The sequence below is a fragment of the Erpetoichthys calabaricus genome, chromosome 8 (genome assembly GCF_900747795.2).
Source record: "Erpetoichthys calabaricus chromosome 8, fErpCal1.3, whole genome shotgun sequence".
In the NCBI taxonomy this organism is placed as follows: Eukaryota; Metazoa; Chordata; class Cladistia; order Polypteriformes; family Polypteridae; genus Erpetoichthys; species Erpetoichthys calabaricus.
In genome coordinates, this window is record NC_041401.2 from 59,065,610 (window position 1) to 59,084,170 (window position 18,561).

An 18,561-nucleotide genomic window follows, 5' to 3' on the forward strand; every position below is an offset into this window, starting at 1 on the left:
TGTCCTGTCTCCTTTTCTCTTCACATTATACACCTCATGACTATAAAAATAACACTAGGTAATTTCACTTGCAGAAATTCTCAAGTTGATTCTGCACTTATGGGGTGCATTGAAGGGGATGAGACAGAGTATAGAAGTCAGGAGGAGAACTTGTTTCTTGGTGTGGAAAGGATTGTCTGCAACTTAAAATTAGTAAAACTAAGGATCTATTTATTAACTTTTGCTGCACCAAAACGCCTCTAAGCCTGATCACTCACTATTCAGGGGGTAGATGTAGAGGTTGTGCACTGCCTCAAGTATTTGGGCTTCAACATAAATGACAGGCTGGACTGGTCTCGTAACACACAGGAACTATATAAGAAAGGGCAGAGCAGACTCTTTTTTTCTTAGGAGACTAGAACTGTAGGTAGTGACATCCTTTACATATTCTACAACTCTGTGATGCCAAGTGCAATCTTCTATGCCATGGTGTGCTGGGTTGGTAACATCACTTCATAAAAGGTCCACTGAATCAACAAGCTAATAAAATGGGCAGGCTCAGTTATGGAACACACTCTATAGACTGCCTGGACAGAATTAAAACAAAACTGAGTGCCATTATGAACAATTCTGAACATCCTTTTTCTGACACACTAACACTGAACATTTATAGACATCAAGAAACACTACTGGGGTTCCAGTGGCACTACACTGAGACTGAATGCCAAGTCAGAAGCTTTTATTTCTTTTATTTTTCTTTCTTTTTAGTCTTTCTTGTGTGTGTTCACACCATTGTATGTGTACAGGAGCATCACAATAAATTAGAATATCATTGAAAAGTTAATTTATTTCAGTAACTCAATTCAAAAAGTGAAACTCATATACTGTATTATATAGATTCATCACACAGAGTGATATATTTCAAGTGTTTATTTCTTTTCATTTTGCTAATTATGGTTTACAGGTAATGAAAACTCAAAATTCAGTATCTCAGAAAATTAGAATATTACACAAGACCAATTAAAAAAAAAAAAAAATTTTAATACAGAAATGTTGGCCTACTGAAAAGTACGTCCATGTATGTATGCACTCAATATTTGGTCGGAGCTCCTTTTGCATGAATTACTGCATCAATGCAGCATGGCATGGAGGCGTTCAGCCTGTGGCAGTGCTGAAGTGTTATGGAAGCCCAGGGTGCTTTGATAGCGGCCTTCAGCCCGTCTGCATTGTTGGGTCTGGTGTCTCTCATCTTCCTCTTGACAATACCCCATAGATTCTCTATGGGGTTTAGGTCAGGCGCGTTTGCTGGCCAATCAAGCACAGTGATACCATGGTCATTAAACGAGGTACTGGTACTTTTAGCAGTGTGGGCCGGTGCCAAGTCCTGCTGGAAAATGAAATCAGCATCTCCATAAAGCTTGTCAGCAGTGGGAAGCATGAAGTGCTCTAAAATTTCCTGTTAGATGTGCTGACTTTGGACTTGATAAAACACAGTGGATCAACACCAGCGGATGACACTGCTCCCCAAATCATCACGGACTGTGGAAACTTCACACTGGACCTCAAGCAACTTGGACTGTGTCTCTCCATTATTCCTCCAGATTCTGGGACCTTGATTTCCAAATGAAATGTAAAATTAACTTTCATCTGAAAAGAGGACTTTTCTCCATTTTTCTCCATTCTCCAGTCCATTTTCTCCTTAGCCCAGGTAAGACGCTTCTGATGTTGTCTCTGGTTCAGGAGTGGCCTGACACAAGGAATGCAACAGTTGTAGCTAATATCCCCGGATACATTTGTGTGTAGTGGCTCTTGAAGCACTGACTCCAGCCACAGTCCACTCTTTGTGAATCTCCCCCAAATTCTTGAATGGGCTGTGCTTTACAACCCTCCCAAGGCTGTGGTTATCCCTGTTGCTTGTGCACCTTTTTCTGCCACATTTTTTCCTTCCACTCAACTTTCCATTAATATGGAACAGCCAGCTTCTTTAGGAATGACCTTTTGTGGCTTACCCTCCTTGTGTGGCCTACTGCAGGGGTCCCCAACCACCGGTCCGCGACCCACTACCAGGCCGCAGCCGTCTGACAGCCGGGCCGCGAGAGAACTGCCGGCAACAGAGACTCACTCAGACTTTTCAGAATGCTTGGTGGGTGGGGCTTTGCAGCGGCCCAGAGAGAGGAGAGAGACCGAGGTGAGAGAGTATTACAACAAAGTATTTTTACGGTCCCGACAGTTTCCCCATATGACACGAGACTATAGAAATCGCGTTACTACGAAGTACATTCAGCAGAGGCTTTCATTACAACGAGGTGACCTTGAAATGCTTGAATGAATCATCCACAGAGCAGTTCGATCTGTGGCCGCAGCTCAGTTGTACACATTTAGGGTACACAACGATCCCCAAACAGAAACATTGTAAAAAAAAAAATTCTTTCTTTGAACTTTCCTCGTACTGTTTTTTTTTATGTTTTTGTTTTCTGTGGTTTTCAGTGATACCTTTTGCTTATTGCTTGTCAACATCTGAAAAACATCCATTGGAATTTAACTCATTGTCACCCTCCTATAGAAACGGCAGACACGAAAAAAACGATAACAGTATTAATGTTTGTGATGTGCAGTCTGTTGGAATGGCAAATGCAAAGCATATGTCTTTGTTATATGCAAAAAAAGAAGAAAAATCTTGGGTTGCAAACGTATGCGAACTGCTTAATAATAATAGAAATGTTATGTAAATTGTGTATAAAACTGCCCCCCCCCCACCCTACCGACCTGTCCGTGGAAAAATTTGCATCTAATAAAGTGGTCCTTGCTGTCAAAAAGGTTGAGGACCACTGGCCTACTGAACCAAACTGAAAAACCACTTAAAGGCTCAGGACACCTTTGCAGTGGAGTGTGACACCATGAGTCTGCAATATTGAACATTTTCACAATATTCTAATTTTCTGAGATACTGACTTTTGGGGTTTAATTAACTATAAGCCATAATCAGCAAAATGTAAAGAAATGAACACTTGTAATATATCACTGGCAGATTAAAATCTGTGATCAAAATTAACTGCATATTAATGAATTGTTTTGTGTATTTCCTACATGAATTATAATATTTTTCTATAAAGCAGAAATAACTCACTGATTACTTTCTAATAGAAAACTGTTTTAATAACTTGTGTAGGCATATTAAATTATTCCGGTTAGTTTAATGAAAGGTTCTGTGTAACAGAAAATTTGAATAAATAGTGAAACACTAATCAATCAGCAGCTCAAAATCTTTTTTTTTTTTTTTTTAAATTTTGAACCACATCACAATGAAAGTTAGTTTAGCACTTTGATTGGATAATACAATGAATAATTTGTAATGAATGTAGTCTTTTAAAATGAGCAAGATGAAAACTTAAACATTATTTATTTTCCAACTATTAGATTCAACCAATTGCTTAAGCAGACTAGTTTATTTACAGTGTTTCATCTCCAGGTTGGGGATGAGGTGCTGTCTCAAGTCTTTTAAAATGAGCAAGATGAAAACTTAAACATTTATTTTCCAACTATTAGATTCAACCAATTGCTTAAGCAGACTAGTTTATTTACAGTGTTTCATCTCCAGGTTGGGGATGAGGTGCTGTCTCAAGCAGAGAAGTTTAAGCATCTCGGGGGTCTGGTTCACAAAAAAGAGAAGAAGTAAGCTTAGAAATTCCACATTTGAAGGCCAATGCTGTCAAGGGGTCTGGTTCACAAAAAAGAGAAGAAGTAAGCTTAGAAATTCCACATTTGAAGGCCAATGCTGTCAATCACTGCCTTCCTATTCTCAGTCATGGAATGAAGTAAGCTCCAGCATGAACTTTCCATATGGATTTGAAAATAACATCTACGGGAATCTCTGCTTTCAAGAATTTGCATTCAAATGTAAAGAAACGTGTTGAAGTGTTATTTTTACTTCTCCTCCTGAAGTCCCAAAATGCATTTTTTTTAATTTTGTGCAAACAAAATTTTGTAGGCACAAAAATATCTTGAGATCAGAAGTTATACATTGTGCAAACAAAATCTGTATGTTGTACACACTAGATATTTGGGCAAATTCTTACAAGCGCAATTACTGGAATGCTAGAGTGAGCATGGCGGTAAAAGTCATTGGTAAACTTACACTTTTCTCTGAGCTGTCCTACTTATTAGTCCTTTATGCAATTCAGGATAAAGCACTTAAATTTAACAGAACCGACACTTGCCCAGAGCATTCTTCAGCAGAACACGGACTAAAATTTCTAATGGACATTTTATTAAGATTCAAGATTAAATTCTTTATTGTCAGGTGTACAAGTACAGGTACCAAATACAATGAAATGCTTACTTGCATGTGCCTCCGCAGACAGAAAAAAAAACACCAGAGACTAAATATAAAATAAACAAGGGGGCTCCACCCCCTGCTCGCTTCGCTCGCCTACCCCCGGCGTTTTGAACCTGTGCCCGCTGGGCAGCCATAGGTTGCTTTTGTATTGGCCTCTCTTTCAACCTCATGTTGAATGTTAGCTAATGGGTGATTGTTTATGATCTTAGTGACGTTTCTCAGTATAAGCTCCGTGCATTGTCTGTTTTCAGGAAGGTTCATTCATTGATAGATTGCGTCATCTGGATGTAAGATGTAGATTTGTGCAAATTTGCGTTCGTGATTTGTTTGAGAGTGCACTGTTCCAATGCGATGTATTTGTTCACATACGCGAAAGCAGTATGGGCCATCGCCAGCTGGTGGCCTGATATTTACTCCGGTAGATGCAAAAGCAAATGAACTAGTGTAGGATCTAATGCAGTTCATAAAGTTTTTACTTTCAGGTACATCGTTAGTTAGAAGCTTCTGTAGATATTCAGGATATTCATGTAAAGGAGGCAGTCTAACTTGACCCTTTTGACAACAACGTGTAAACTCATTAGTTGTATTGCCAGTTGTTTCTTCAGGGAAGTTAAGTGAATGACAATGATTGCAAATGACATTCATTAATCCCAATGAATTTTCATTAATAGTGGACTCATTATAAACGCGCGTTGTAGACGTCTGCGTTTATTGATTTTTTCCCGTTGGTCCCGTTTTTGTATGCCTGTCACTCAAGCTCTTTCCTTTTGAATCCGTGCCTGCTTCGCTTCCGCAGTTTGAGATGCGCGCTGCATGCGTCCACGTTCATTGTATCTGTCCATTTGGCCTCGTTTCTGTACCTGTGTTAGTCGAGCTTTTCGTTTTTAGAGCCGAGACAGTTTTTCTTCCGCGGTTTCAGAAGCGAGTTGTAGGCGCCTATGTTTATTGTTTTTTTTCACGCGGGCTCGTCTTTGTGGTCCCGTTACTCGAGCCGTATCGTTTTGCACCCGTGATCGTGAATTCATGACTTGTCTGTTCTTTATCGTTAGTAATATGGGTAAGTAATAAGGATGATCGCACTTACTGTTAATATGGAGCGTTTTCTGTGGTTGTACGGTTAATAGTGCATCACTGTAATGAGATTCACCTATGCTGTATAGTTTGTACATGTTCAGATGACGTATGTTTAATACGGAGCGTTAGTTTCTTCTTATTATTACTCATCAGGTGTTGCGCCTGTGTTATCTGTGGTTGTACTGTTAATATTGTATCACTGTAATGTGATTCCAATATGTAGTGTAGTCCGGTTTGTTGTTGTTTATGTATGACGTCGGGTGTCCGCGTGTGGTTTTTTAGAAATGCGTGGATTATGCTGTGTAGTGTGTACGTTGATTTCAGATGCGCGTTGTAGGCGAATGCTCCTATCGTAGTATCTGCCATTTTCCGTACCACAATTCGCTTTCCGTAATATCTCGGGGTTGATGTGTGACCCTTTGTGGACTCCGTCGTCTGTCCCGTTTTACTCTGGTGCGTGGGGGTAACTCCTCTTTTTCCGTACCATCTCGGGCTTGATTTGTGAACCTTTGTGGACTCCGTAGTATGTCCCGTTTCACTGTGGGGCGGGGATAATGTGATTCAAATATGTTGTTTTGTCCGTATTTGTGGGGTTTCTGTATGATGTCGGGTGTTTGCTTGCGGTTGCTCTTTCGTTTTTGAGCCATAATCTCGGGCTTGATGGGTGACCCTTTGTGGACTCTGTAGTCTGTCCCGTTTCACTCGGGGGCGTGGGTCTGACTCCTCTTTTTTGTGTGCTATGGGCGCGCTGCCTCATTTCTTATTTCTGTTAGTGGAGGGGGGCTTTGTGTCTCATTTCTTATTTATGTTAGTGTGTGTACTCCGTAGTCTGTCCCGTTTCACTCTGGGGCGTGGGTCTGATTCCTCTTTTTTGTGTGCTATGGGCTTTGTGTGGCGCCTGCGCACCATGTCTCCTGCGATTTCTGTTAGTTGGAGGGGGGCTTTGTGTGGCGCCTGCGCACTATGTCTTTTGCGTCCATGGGCAGGTCCCTGCGTCCATATCCGGTTTACCATTCTCGTTTAGTAATATGGATACAAAAAGTGACAGCAAATGAATATGCAAGATAACAGTAGTAGTAGCAGCAGTGGAGGATACAAGATTACCGATTATTCATGAGCCTAATTGCAGATGACATAAAAACTGTTCCTGAATCTGGAGGTGTAGGTGTGGATGGACTTTAGATGCTTCCCTGATGGGAGGAGGGAGAAAAGTAGCAGTGCAGGATGGCTGGAGTCTTGCCTGATACTGTTTACCTTCCTAAGGTGTGTGGTTTGGATGCCATGGATAGCAGGGAGCTGAGTGCCTATGAACTGCTGTGCTGTTTTCACCACATGCTGCAGAGCTCTGCGATCCTGAACTGAGGAGCTGCTGTACTAGGATGTAACGCATCCTGCGAGGATTGATTCCACAGCACACCTGTAGAATCTGCACAGTGTTGTAGGTGACCTCCAGGCCTTCCTCAGTTTCCTGAGTAAGTAAAGGCATCATTGGGCTCCTGAAATGTGACTTGACCACTCCAAGGAACCTGACGCTCCTAACCTGCTCCACAGCCTCCCCTCCGATGTAAATAAGATGATGCTCTCTTGTCTGCTTGCAGAAATCCATGATCAGTTCCTTAGTTCTGAATTATCCTCTTTAATAAAACCCCTGTGTGCGTCCATGTGTCCGTGTGTGTGTGTGTCTTTTGGTGAAGTGCGCAGGCGCGGGGCATGGTGCGATGCTTCAAATGCCGCCTGACGCATCACACAACACAGAGAGGGCGGGACCTATAAAATATTGTGCGGCCGATCAAATCGGATTTGGGTAGATGAGGTAAGACCTAAGACATATTGCTGGGGAAACTCTGCTTATTGCCCACTGTTATGACAGAAAATGAAACGCTTATTACGGACATCAAAGCCAGTATTACTGTCAGAGAAAATTAGGCATTTTACGGAAATGCAAACCAGTATTACTGCGAGAGAAAATTAAAGGTACACAATACAGTGACACATATTACAGCCACATACAAGCCAGTATTACTGTAACAGAAAATAGACGGTCCCTTGCCATTTAATATAGACTGTTCCTAATAATGTTTATGCACTACTGTTCTACCGCCCGTTATTGTACCGGGCTTAATGTCTAGTTGCAGTATAATATTAATGCAAGTTGGGTTAATACTTGTGTGTGTGGGAAGATGTTATTCTGTAGAACTTAAATTGTCTATAGGAGTGCATTAAAAATATGAATATATATTATGAGACAACCAAATGGCATACATCTGGTTATGTTGGAGAGTTAATAATATGTCTTCAGATTAATTGTGGATAATTCTATAGTTTACATGAGTGCTTAAGTGAGTAATTTTAAGATAAAAGTGTATACCAAACTGAGCAAAGGAAACCACAGCTTTCTTAAGAGAATTCTTACTAAGCTATTTAATGTAATAATAGCTTTTCTAAAATTCATCTTTACTTCAGTGAAGTATAGTAAACCCAATCTGTGTTGATTTTCCTTGCTTCTTATACTTTGCATCTATTCAAGTGATAAGATGGTGATCTGTTCACTTAATTTTTTATTTCTCGTGCCCGAAATACAGTTTAAATAGCGTAATTCAAAATATTATAAAATAAAAAGGACTAACCTGTCCCAAGGGCTGGAAATGCAACTGATGAGAATTTTGACTGTTCACATTGATCAAGAATTGTTCTTACAACCTTCTTAATTTCCTGAGGATTAGTTGTTCCAACAATATGAATAATGCTTTTATTTGCCAAATTTCCGGCTTTAGTCATTATTAACCCATTATGAGGCTGTGCAGCTGGAAAAAAAGGTAATCCAGAAACTCAGATACATTTCTATTCTGATATTGGTTATATTGCTTTTGTTACACCTGAATATCTACTACATATTGCTCTACTGTAACAAATGATAAAGTTAGAAAATGTACACATGACTTAACAGACAGGTGCATGAGGGGTACTTAGTTAATTGTTTTCAAAGTTGGAGCATTTTTAAAATCGTACAAGGAAATTATATCACAATTTTTGTTTAATAATTTTTGATAGCAGTCATATTCAAAAAACAGCAGTGAAAATAGAATATAATAACATGTTTTAGCAGAGTACATAAAATATATATATTTTTTTAACATTTTACAATATTATTTAGGTAAACACCACACCAGTTAGTGGATTGTTGATTTTCATGAAGTTTAAGTTGTGCTTTGCTAAAATATTTTTATTTCTTCAATACCTAAAAAAAATCCAAATAGCTTCCCTGATAACAGATTCCAAATAAAAAAAACTGTACTGATTGATTAGCTATTGTTGGTTGTAGGTGTTGAAGAAATTCACACAAGCCACTGATGTCGAGTATATTTGCATTTTAATAATTTGTACTAAGAACTTGTTTTGCTGACAGGCGTGGCAGATGATTAAGAGAGAAAAATATACAAACTATCCAAGCTGAAATAATCTCTCTCATGGGAAATATGAAACCTTAAAATCATTCCATAATTGAGGTAGCGCAAAATGTTTTTCTGTTTTAGTACAATGATTTTGAAATTTGAGTTTTTGAAATTTCAAAAAATTGTACAGCATGCTACATTGGAGATAACAATAAAATTGAACGTTCCAAACAAATATGTTGGAAAAGCCAGTGTACCAAATGTCACAGAGAAACTAAATCAGTCCACTGGGAGTCAAGTTGTTCCATGTGGACACAGTGACATGACAATAAGTGCTTTCATGTTTGTATGAATTCATATATATATATTACTGTATTTCTGATTTTATTTTTAAGAAATAACCATAAAACACTAATGCTAACATTTTTTAATGTTCAACAGTTCAGTTAAATGTCACACAACTTTTCTTATTTGTATAGTAAGGATTTTCATCTGTTTTAAATATTTTTCTTGGTGGTTAATCAATTAACAAATAAAACATTCTAATCACAAAGACAGTAATTAAACATTTTAACCAAATCAAACGAAGTATTTCTTATACTTTTTAATTATAATCAGTAGGCTAATAGTGAATACCGTTCTCTATAAAACCTAGAGATGTTTTGTGTGTGAAAATCCCAGTAGATCAGCAGTTTCTGAAATACTCAGACCAGCCCATCTGACAACTACCATGTCATGTTCAAAGTCACTTAAATCACGTTTCTTCACCATTCTGTTGCTTGGTTTGAACATGTGATTGGCAGATTAGATATTTGCGTTAAGCAGTTGAACAGGTATACCTAATAAAAGTGGCCAGTGAGTGTATATTCTTCTTCTGGGGGTGCACCAAAGTGTATAAATGCCACTAATATATTAGCTTGTAGTGTATTTACATTTGACCAGTTAAGTAAATAAAGGCAGATGAAGAACAAATGTTGGTCCTTTTGATAGATGGCATTCATTAAAGTGAGAAAAGGCTAAAAAATTATTCTGTCTGCCAAACAATAAACAAAGGCAGCAGTAAAAGTTGGTGGAAAAAGTTGGGTGCAAACAAAAATCATGTTCTATTGCAAACAGATCAACCGCAAAAATGACACTGAAATGTAAGTCATACTAAATTGTTCAATTATTTGTAAACACACCAGTTTTATAATAAATGGTGCCAATAAACAATTACTTCAGTAACACAGTTGTAGCAAGAGTTTAAAAAAAATCTACTTTTGAGCAGCTGCACCTATCATGTTAGTTTTGTCATACTTATTCAGAAATAAAAAATAATTATTTGTCCTATATCTATATGCTTTAGTAACTTATTCTTAAAGGCATTCAGAGAATGTGAAAAACACAAAAAAGATAATCATGATATTGTGCATGTGCTCACAGTTCAAACAAAGTAGGAAATTAAGACTTCTTACAAAGACAACCTATTAAATTTACAATCTGATGAAAAAATACAGCCTGAATACATCAAATTTTGTGATGTACGGTCCAAAATGTCATAGAGGAGCAGAAACTGATTAACCAGAGTAACTTTTCATTTATGACCAAGAAACCCAATTTATGTTTTCTATTAAAAGTTAAAAACAATAACAACTTTATCATATAAATTTAGACCCCTGAATTAGTTAAGATCTATATAAATAAAATATCTACTGATGGCAATATCATGGTTAAGCAGTAACTTACCTAACTGAGCACACTCTATTTCAACTTCTTGGCCAGCTGCGTCTAAAATTGCCTTGGACACGCCTGTTAGAAACCGTTAAAACAAAAACTTAATTTGGGAGTCTACATAGAGCACATCTATTTTAACACAGATCACAAGCAAACTGTTATCATTAGTGCACAGTGTGAATGCACTAATAGAATAGAAGCAAATAATTTTGACTTAATGCCATTATTACTATTAACTATAGTAATTCATTACCATTACTTGATTAAAAATATAAGCCAACCAAAAAAACCTGAAATAAATCTTATTATTAAAATATTCATAAAAAAAGAAAAACAAAATTACACAAAATTCATTTATGGGTTACCTATTTTTAGAGTGAAGTTTTCATTTGTGGAATTTACAATCACATCTGTTTTCTCCTTTATAATGTCTCCTGGGCCAATACATAGTCTAACACCACCAACAGACATTTCATAAACATCTTTGTTTGGTGAGGAAATTTTACCAGAACCTGGCAGACAAAAGAAAATAAAAGCAACAATAATTCTGATGGTTATTGCTACACAAGAAGCCTAGACATTCCAAATATTTTTGTAGTGATGATACTGATTATCTACCTACTACATGCAAAATATTTGTGTGTATAATTTGGTAAAATGTATTATATTAGACTCTATAGTATTTTGTTGTATTTTCTGCGTTACACAAATGTTCTTCACTTTTGCATTCCAATTCATGTTGGGTAACAAATACTGTACTTTCTGGGATATGTGTATTATACAAAACTGTTTATTTACAGTGTTTTTCATATGTTATTGATACTTTACATATGATGGATAGATAGATCTTTATAAATAAATACATACATAAATATTATAACAATCAAAAACACAACAAATTACCAATCTATAAAGCATGAAAACTTACGATTGGCTAAAGACAAAAAGTCACATTCACAGTGAGGCATTACAATTGCATTTTGCAGTTGGTGTAAAGGAGTGATTCTCAACCTTTTTGACCTTAGAACCCAGTCTTATTTTTTTTGTTCAGTGATAACCTTTATTAGATGTAGTTTTACTTTGAAGTAGCTAATCTTTTCCCTTGAATGGCACACATTAAAAATAACAGTAAACAGAAAATTTAAAGACATTGTACATAATAGATGAAGTTAAAAGTACTTGTCCAAAATATAACACTGCATATGGGTGTTTAATACTGAATCAAATTTAATGTCCACGGGACTCATGTATAACGCAGTGCGTAGAATTCACACTGCATACGGACAAAAGTGGAAGTGTGTTTACGCACACTAAAATCCAGATGCATAAATCTGTGTGAGCGCCAACTTCCACGTTCTTCTGCTACATAAATCCCGGTCACTGCGAAAAGAAACGCATGTGCCTTCTGTCCCGCCCTAACTCCTCCCAGAATTACGCCTCTTTGAATATGCAAATCAATATAAATAGCCCTTAAGCTCAGCCTTCTGTGAAAAGACAATGGTAAATGCACAGGGGAAAACAGAAGAATTTCAGCGAATACCAAATGGAGGCAAGGAAAAACTTACTATTTGTTGGTATAAAAAGTGATATAATCAACAAAAGGAAGTTGATCGAGTGACATAGCGTGTCGGAGAAACTCGAAAACTCAAGTTCACAAAGTCGCACAGTGCCGAAATAAAAAAAGAAGTTGTCACATATCAAAGTCGCCGTGAAAAGGCAAGTCATAGCCCACCGTCTGAGAGTCATATGAATGCTTATTAGGGTACAGAGAGAAAAAAAAGGCACACAGTGGGAAAAAAGCACGAAATGTCAACTTTAATCTCGAAATTTCCACTTTAATTACGTAGTTTATTTTGTCATTAAAGTAGAACATCATAAACTTCATCTAAAAATCATTTAATTTACTAGTTTCTCAAATCCCATCGTAACTAAAGTAGCACGTTAAATGCTCTGTTTTGTATTTGATCTTCTATGTGCTCTGTGTGTGTGAATCACTACGTGCTTCCGGGCTTTCTCTTCCTCCGACAGGATACAGAACATTACATTCGTAATATTACAGCTCTCTGAATAATTAAAATACTGAGATGTATACGTGACATCATTTTCATGATGATAGGAGTTAAAGCATGTTATTAAACATGGGAACACGGTAGCGCAGTGATTGTTCATGTCTCACAAAAGATGCTTACTGCGCGACCTTCGATGAAATAATTTATTGTAGCAGTACTGTCTCTTTCAAACGTACTAACCCCCAATTCCTGTCCTTACTTTTCTTTCTCCAAATACCCAATCGCCACACAATCAGCTCTGTAATAGATGTTAAGCCATCTGTAAGCTTAGAACGCAGATTCTTCAAAACGTTTAAGGAACATTGAAATATCTTTGTAGTACGTGTTTAATTATTCTATACATTCAGTGTCGTGCCAGACCCAGCAAGAATACTGTACAGCACGAGGCAGGACAAACCCATGAACGGAGCGCCAGATCCTTGCTAGCGCAGCGACACCGTGTCCTCACATGTTAAATTAATAACAATATAGATTATTTAAATGAAGTTAAAGTTTTATCTGTATAATATAATAAACATATTTTGCTGCATTTCATCTTAAAAATGATATCGTCATTATATGTAAATATGTGCTTTATAAAGTGGCTCAGGTTGTGCAATATTCTAACTGTAGTGCAAGTCTGCAGTGAGGTGATTGTACTTATAAGTACAAACAGTTCTACAAGGAGCACTTGATGGACTGAGTGCGTTTATAGTTCCTGGGATGAAACTGTTTCTGAACCACGAGCTCTGTACAGGAAAGGCTTTGAAGCGTTTGCCATGTGAGAACAGTTCAAATAGGCAGCATGGCTGAGGCAGCGTGTGCTTGATGCTGTATACCGATAATGCACTGCTGTAGATCTGCGATTCCCCACTCAGATATAGTGATATAAATACTTCGAGTGGTGCAGTGAGAGTAATATGGAAAAAGATGATCTGCTGTGGCAACCCCTAACGGGACCAGCTGAAAGAAGAAAAAGAAAGTGCAGTGAGAGTAACAATGCTAAAGCAGCTATGGTATTTGGAATACTTTGGTTATTCCATGGAACATTATATTGTTAGGGCGGCATGGTGGTGCAGTGGGTAGCGCTGCTGCCTCGCAGTTGGGAGACCTGGGTTCGCTTCCCGGGTCCTCTCTGCGTGGAGTTTGCATATTCTCCCCATGTCTGCGTGGGTTTCCTCCGGGTGCTCCGGTTTCCTCCCACAGTCCAAAGACATGCAGGTTAGGTGGATTGGCGATTCTAAATTGGCCCTAGTGTGTGCTTGGTGTGTGGGTGTGTTTGTGTGTGTCCTGCGGTGGGTTGGCACCCTGCCCAGGATTGGTTCCTGCTTTGTGCCGTGTTGGCTGGGATTGGCTCCAGCAGACCCCCGTGACCTTGTGTTTGGATTCAGCGGGTTGGAAAATGGATGGATGGATTATATTGTTAAAGGTTAATTACAATCAAATGCAGTTAGTTTCAGTGTATATGATAAAGCCACATCAAGGAAGTGGATCTAAAAAAGAAAGGGTAACCACACAGGAACAGTAGCACTGCTTTGATGCTGGGTGCTGCCAGTCTGCAAAACCGAGCGGAGAACTTGCGTATGTTAGGGTTGGAGCTACCGTGGAAATGTGCGTGGCTTTACGCGATTTTTAGTGTGGAAACGTTTGTATGTAATATTTTTGTGCATACACACCATTTATACATGAGGCCCCAGCTGTCTTATTAATGGATAACCTGGGCTTGTCAGATTTTCACAAGTTTTTTGAAATCAGGGGTAAATGAAGAGAGTGTAGAGATAAATATGACTTTCCAGAATTTCAATGCACATAACTACTACACAAGGTAAGACAAGCTGTTCTGCAATTATGTGCCCTTTCTTATATTTGACCATTTGATGTAAAACAGGATGATGCCCAGATTGCCTGATTTTGTGAAGCCTCAAGATTTTCAGTTTTTTATTTAAAAAAATCAAATGATTTATTTCCATAAGTAGCATGCTTTGTTTAATTGTCTTTATAACTGAAGGCTTCATGCTTTCATTTGGTAGCAACACACCCCAGATAATGCACAACGGACACTGCTCACCATACTTCACATTAATAGTAAACCTATACATCAGAAAATCTGGGTTGTTTGTTCTTTCAACAGTCCTAATTAATCTTGTGATGCTGTTTGGAGGAGTTTAGAGTAGGTGATGCTATGAGGCATTTAAGAAACTTGACAATGGTCCTTGGCTTTCTTAAGGAAGTGTACAGTATATAACAAGTTGCCATCTGCTCGTAACTGGACTTCTGTCAGTCACTTCAATTCTCTAGAAGGCTGGGGGCAAAATGTCCTTTTTACTGGGTGCAGAAGTGAAATCTGCAATCATTAGCCACATTAAAAATATTATACAATTATACAATTCTCTAAGTGTTTTAATCCTGGACATTTTCCAAACATTAAATACTGTGTAGGTCTGAGAGGGGAGAAAAAAGTGATTGTGATGTAGAGGTGCAACAGACAAAAACGTCTCTGTCTTGAAGGGCTTCCTGCACTGGTTCCATATTCTGAGTGATTGATAGGCATTTGGATTATTGGTATATTGACGAAAATTTGTTATTTACTGGGGTGGGACACAAAGCAGGCTCATTAAAATATGAAAGCAATTTCACGGATTGCACATTAAAATATGAAAGCAATGGTTTATGTAATTAATTGTGTTTAAACTTAAGTTGACAAGCCATGTAGGTCATTCAGTGACCCACATTTGGGTTGTGACCTGTGGCCTGAGAAACATTAGTATAAAGGAGACCCAGTAGCATTTCTTCACACACTTCTGCTGAAAAATTGCTGAAAGTATTCAATGTTAGTATGTCAAAGAGGATGTGTAGCATTGTTCAAAACTGCACTCATTTTGTCTTCATTCACTGCGCGCTTCCCATAACAATTAAACAATTAAAAGACTACATTAATTAAGTAAGTAACTTTAGGTATGTGTTACAAACTAAGTGACTTAGCATCCTGAAGCTATTTCTATAATATAACTATTGTTTACCTGTTCCTTTTTCTGGAGACATCATAGACGAGGTCGTCACAACTGGATTTTCTTCCAAGGAACTCCCAGTACATTTAACTTTAAATTGTTCAAAAAATGCCTATAAAAATCATACACAACATACAGAATAAAAATTATATATAAGAAGAAAATAATATTTTGAAGACCTGAACTTTTATTTAAAGCAGACGTTTCTGCAAATACTTTTCCACTAAACAAATTTAACACAGAAAACTTTTTGTTTTCCTCGGTAACTGCAGAATTTTACTCTCAAATGCTAATTTAAAGGATTTGACATTGGAATTGCTGCATCAGATACATAAGGAATGTACCAACTTACACTATATAAAATATTATCTATTGCAAAAACAGCATATATAGAACACAAAATTACATTAAAGAAAAAACGCCATAGAATATTTAAGATTCTTTGGTTCTCATTTCTCTCTTTTCTTTGGCATGGCAAGTCACACTCAAATTTCTGATGAAAGTCTACAAAAGGTGTTTCAGTGCTGACAAAAGAGTAATGTTCTCTGTCTCAGGTATCTGCATTCTTGCAATGTCAAGATTTCCTAATGCTTAGGTCACAGCCATCAGAAAAAAATGGCCGAGTACTCATTTTGTCAAAATGGAAATGGTAATAATTGGACTTGAAGCAGATGAATGCCCATAATGGAATTGTGATTAACCTAAGTAAGAATTTTCCAGAATCAACTTGTATAAAGAACTGAGATGTACTTATAAATGAAGTCTACTTATATAGAACAGTAAGTTCTACACTGCCCCCTTTGTAAATGTGACCCACTCTGCTCATATGGGATTTACACAGACGTGATATGAATAAAAGTTATCTTTTAACACTCAGGAATTCAATTAAAAATTGCATGAATATGACAATGTATAAGCTAAGAAAATTAATGCATTGAAGTTGATAAGCTAGTACATGCCCAAGCCATGATGCTCCCACCATCATGTTTAGCAGATGAGGTGGTATGGTTTGGATTTTGGGCAATTCCTTATATTCCTTTATTCTTAACGATATTCAAGACATTTGAATTAGGTAATCCTAAGGTTTTACTAATGTCTCTAGTGTTTTTATTCTTGGTTTTCAGCCTCATAATGGCTTTTTTGAATTTCATTATCACAGCTCTCGTCCTCATGTTAAACAATGGAAACTTCAGACTCCAAAGGGCAGAAGCAAACCGAGGTATCTTATGCCTGCACTAATGAAGCAATAAAACACACCTGTGACAGCAACTGTTCCAAGCATCATGGTGCCCCTGAAATGGGGGACCATATAGAAAAAGTGTTGTAATTTCTACGAGGTGTGACTGTAGTGTATGCAAATACCTTTAAATTAATATGCAAATACTCGTAAATTAAAGTCTGCAACGTGTACTATAATCATGTCTGAATTGTATGATTTATAATTTTAAAATTGTGGAACTGGGGGGTAAATCAAGGCAAACATTATGGAGGGCATGATAGTGTGGAGATGCTGGCCATCGCAAATAAACTGGCTATGTTTTAGCAATGGAATATGATAATTACTCAAATACCCAAAAGCTTAGAGGAATACTCCAAAGATTTCCATAAACTGTAAAAACAAAACTGATGTCACTAATTATATAGCCCTATTGTAGGTAAAGGAAAGGAAACCTGAAAAGCCAGAGTTTGTACACAACCAGAAATCATAATTTGTCAAGCAAAGCCAATTTTCTTGGTTTGATCAATATCCTCTGCTCTGACTAACTGGCACTATACCAGGAGCATGGAAGACCTCGACCAGTCCAATAACCCTATGATAGATTGACGGCATACTTAAGTATAGTTGCATGAAGCAAAATATGTCCCTCTCCACTTCCTTGCTTTCTCTCCAAATCTTGGGCCTGCACATTTTCCTTAGCCTCATCATAATCTATTTAACACTTGTTTCAATTTGTCAATGTTCAAGTAGTTTTGTTTTCCAGCTTCATTCTGTATTAAAGCAGCAGTTTAGTCTTTAAGCAAAGAGTTGCCAAAAGGACTCTGATAAAATACCATTTTTGGATACTGCAAATAACAAATTATACTTTCATTCATTCTAAGCCTGTTTTGATTTAAAAAGTAACACCAAACAAAACAATCAGTATTATAAGAAGTTTGAATATAAACAGTTTTTACCTGTACTGTCTGTGCATCACTAGGGTGTAAAAGAAAAACAATTTCTTTCAGATTCTTTGGTTTTTCCTTACTGCTAAATGACACCACCTCGTCAAACATTAAGGAGGCCACTAATACTTTAGGAAAGCCTAGATTGCCTGTTCCGATGGCTGGGAAGGCTATAGATCTCTTCTGCAACTTTTCAGTTTCACGGAGGCAATTCCAAATAACTTGTTTTAAAAGCTGTGGAGAAATATAAAAAAAAACTAATATTAAATCCATCTATACAATATATAATTTGCAGGGAGCTGGTGGCAGTTGTATAAGGATCACTGGCCAACTAACTTAACATGCATGCATGCCTTTGGGATGTGGGAAGAGATAACTAAAGAACCCAGAAAAAAATCCAAGCTGATAACAGGAGAATTGTATATATAAACTTCAACTTGACATTGACCAGGCTGGAAACTGAACCCAGATTTCTAGAGTTATGAGGCAGGAGTGCTTAATGCTGCACCACTGTGCCATCTCTCCAATAGTATAACCAATATGGTAATGATGCACATAAAAACTACTGAAATGAACTTGAAACTTACCTTAATTAATGTTCAATATGTTTAAATGAAAATGTTAACTAATGTGTAGAGTTCATTAGGTTAGCAAGTCATCAAAAAAGAAAACAGAAATTTCATTGCAAATAGTAAATTCATGCATATTTATAATAGGTGGTAGTTTAAACCTTATTTAAAAATGTATGATGAGTGAAGGAATGGGAATGCTGTGATAATCACCTTGTGAAATTACTATTCTGTAGTGTAGCTTCATAATATCAGCATAGTACAAGACCTGTTTGTATG

At 37.3% G+C, this 18,561-nt stretch overlaps 1 protein-coding gene across 2 annotated transcripts in view; it reads right to left on the bottom strand.

The window, feature by feature from the left end:
• Positions 1–18,561, bottom strand: part of LOC114655513 (protein mono-ADP-ribosyltransferase PARP14-like) — an 83,200-nt gene that overhangs the window by 16,247 nt on the left and 48,392 nt on the right. For both annotated transcript variants that reach the window (XM_028806571.2, XM_028806570.2), the window contains exons 8-12: positions 17,726–17,947; positions 15,563–15,662; positions 10,860–11,006; positions 10,507–10,569; positions 8,017–8,193 (exon numbers count right to left, since the gene is read on the bottom strand). In XM_028806571.2, the coding sequence (XP_028662404.2) occupies positions 8,017–8,193; positions 10,507–10,569; positions 10,860–11,006; positions 15,563–15,662; positions 17,726–17,947 (709 nt within the window). The remainder of the gene's footprint in view (positions 1–8,016; positions 8,194–10,506; positions 10,570–10,859; positions 11,007–15,562; positions 15,663–17,725; positions 17,948–18,561) is intronic.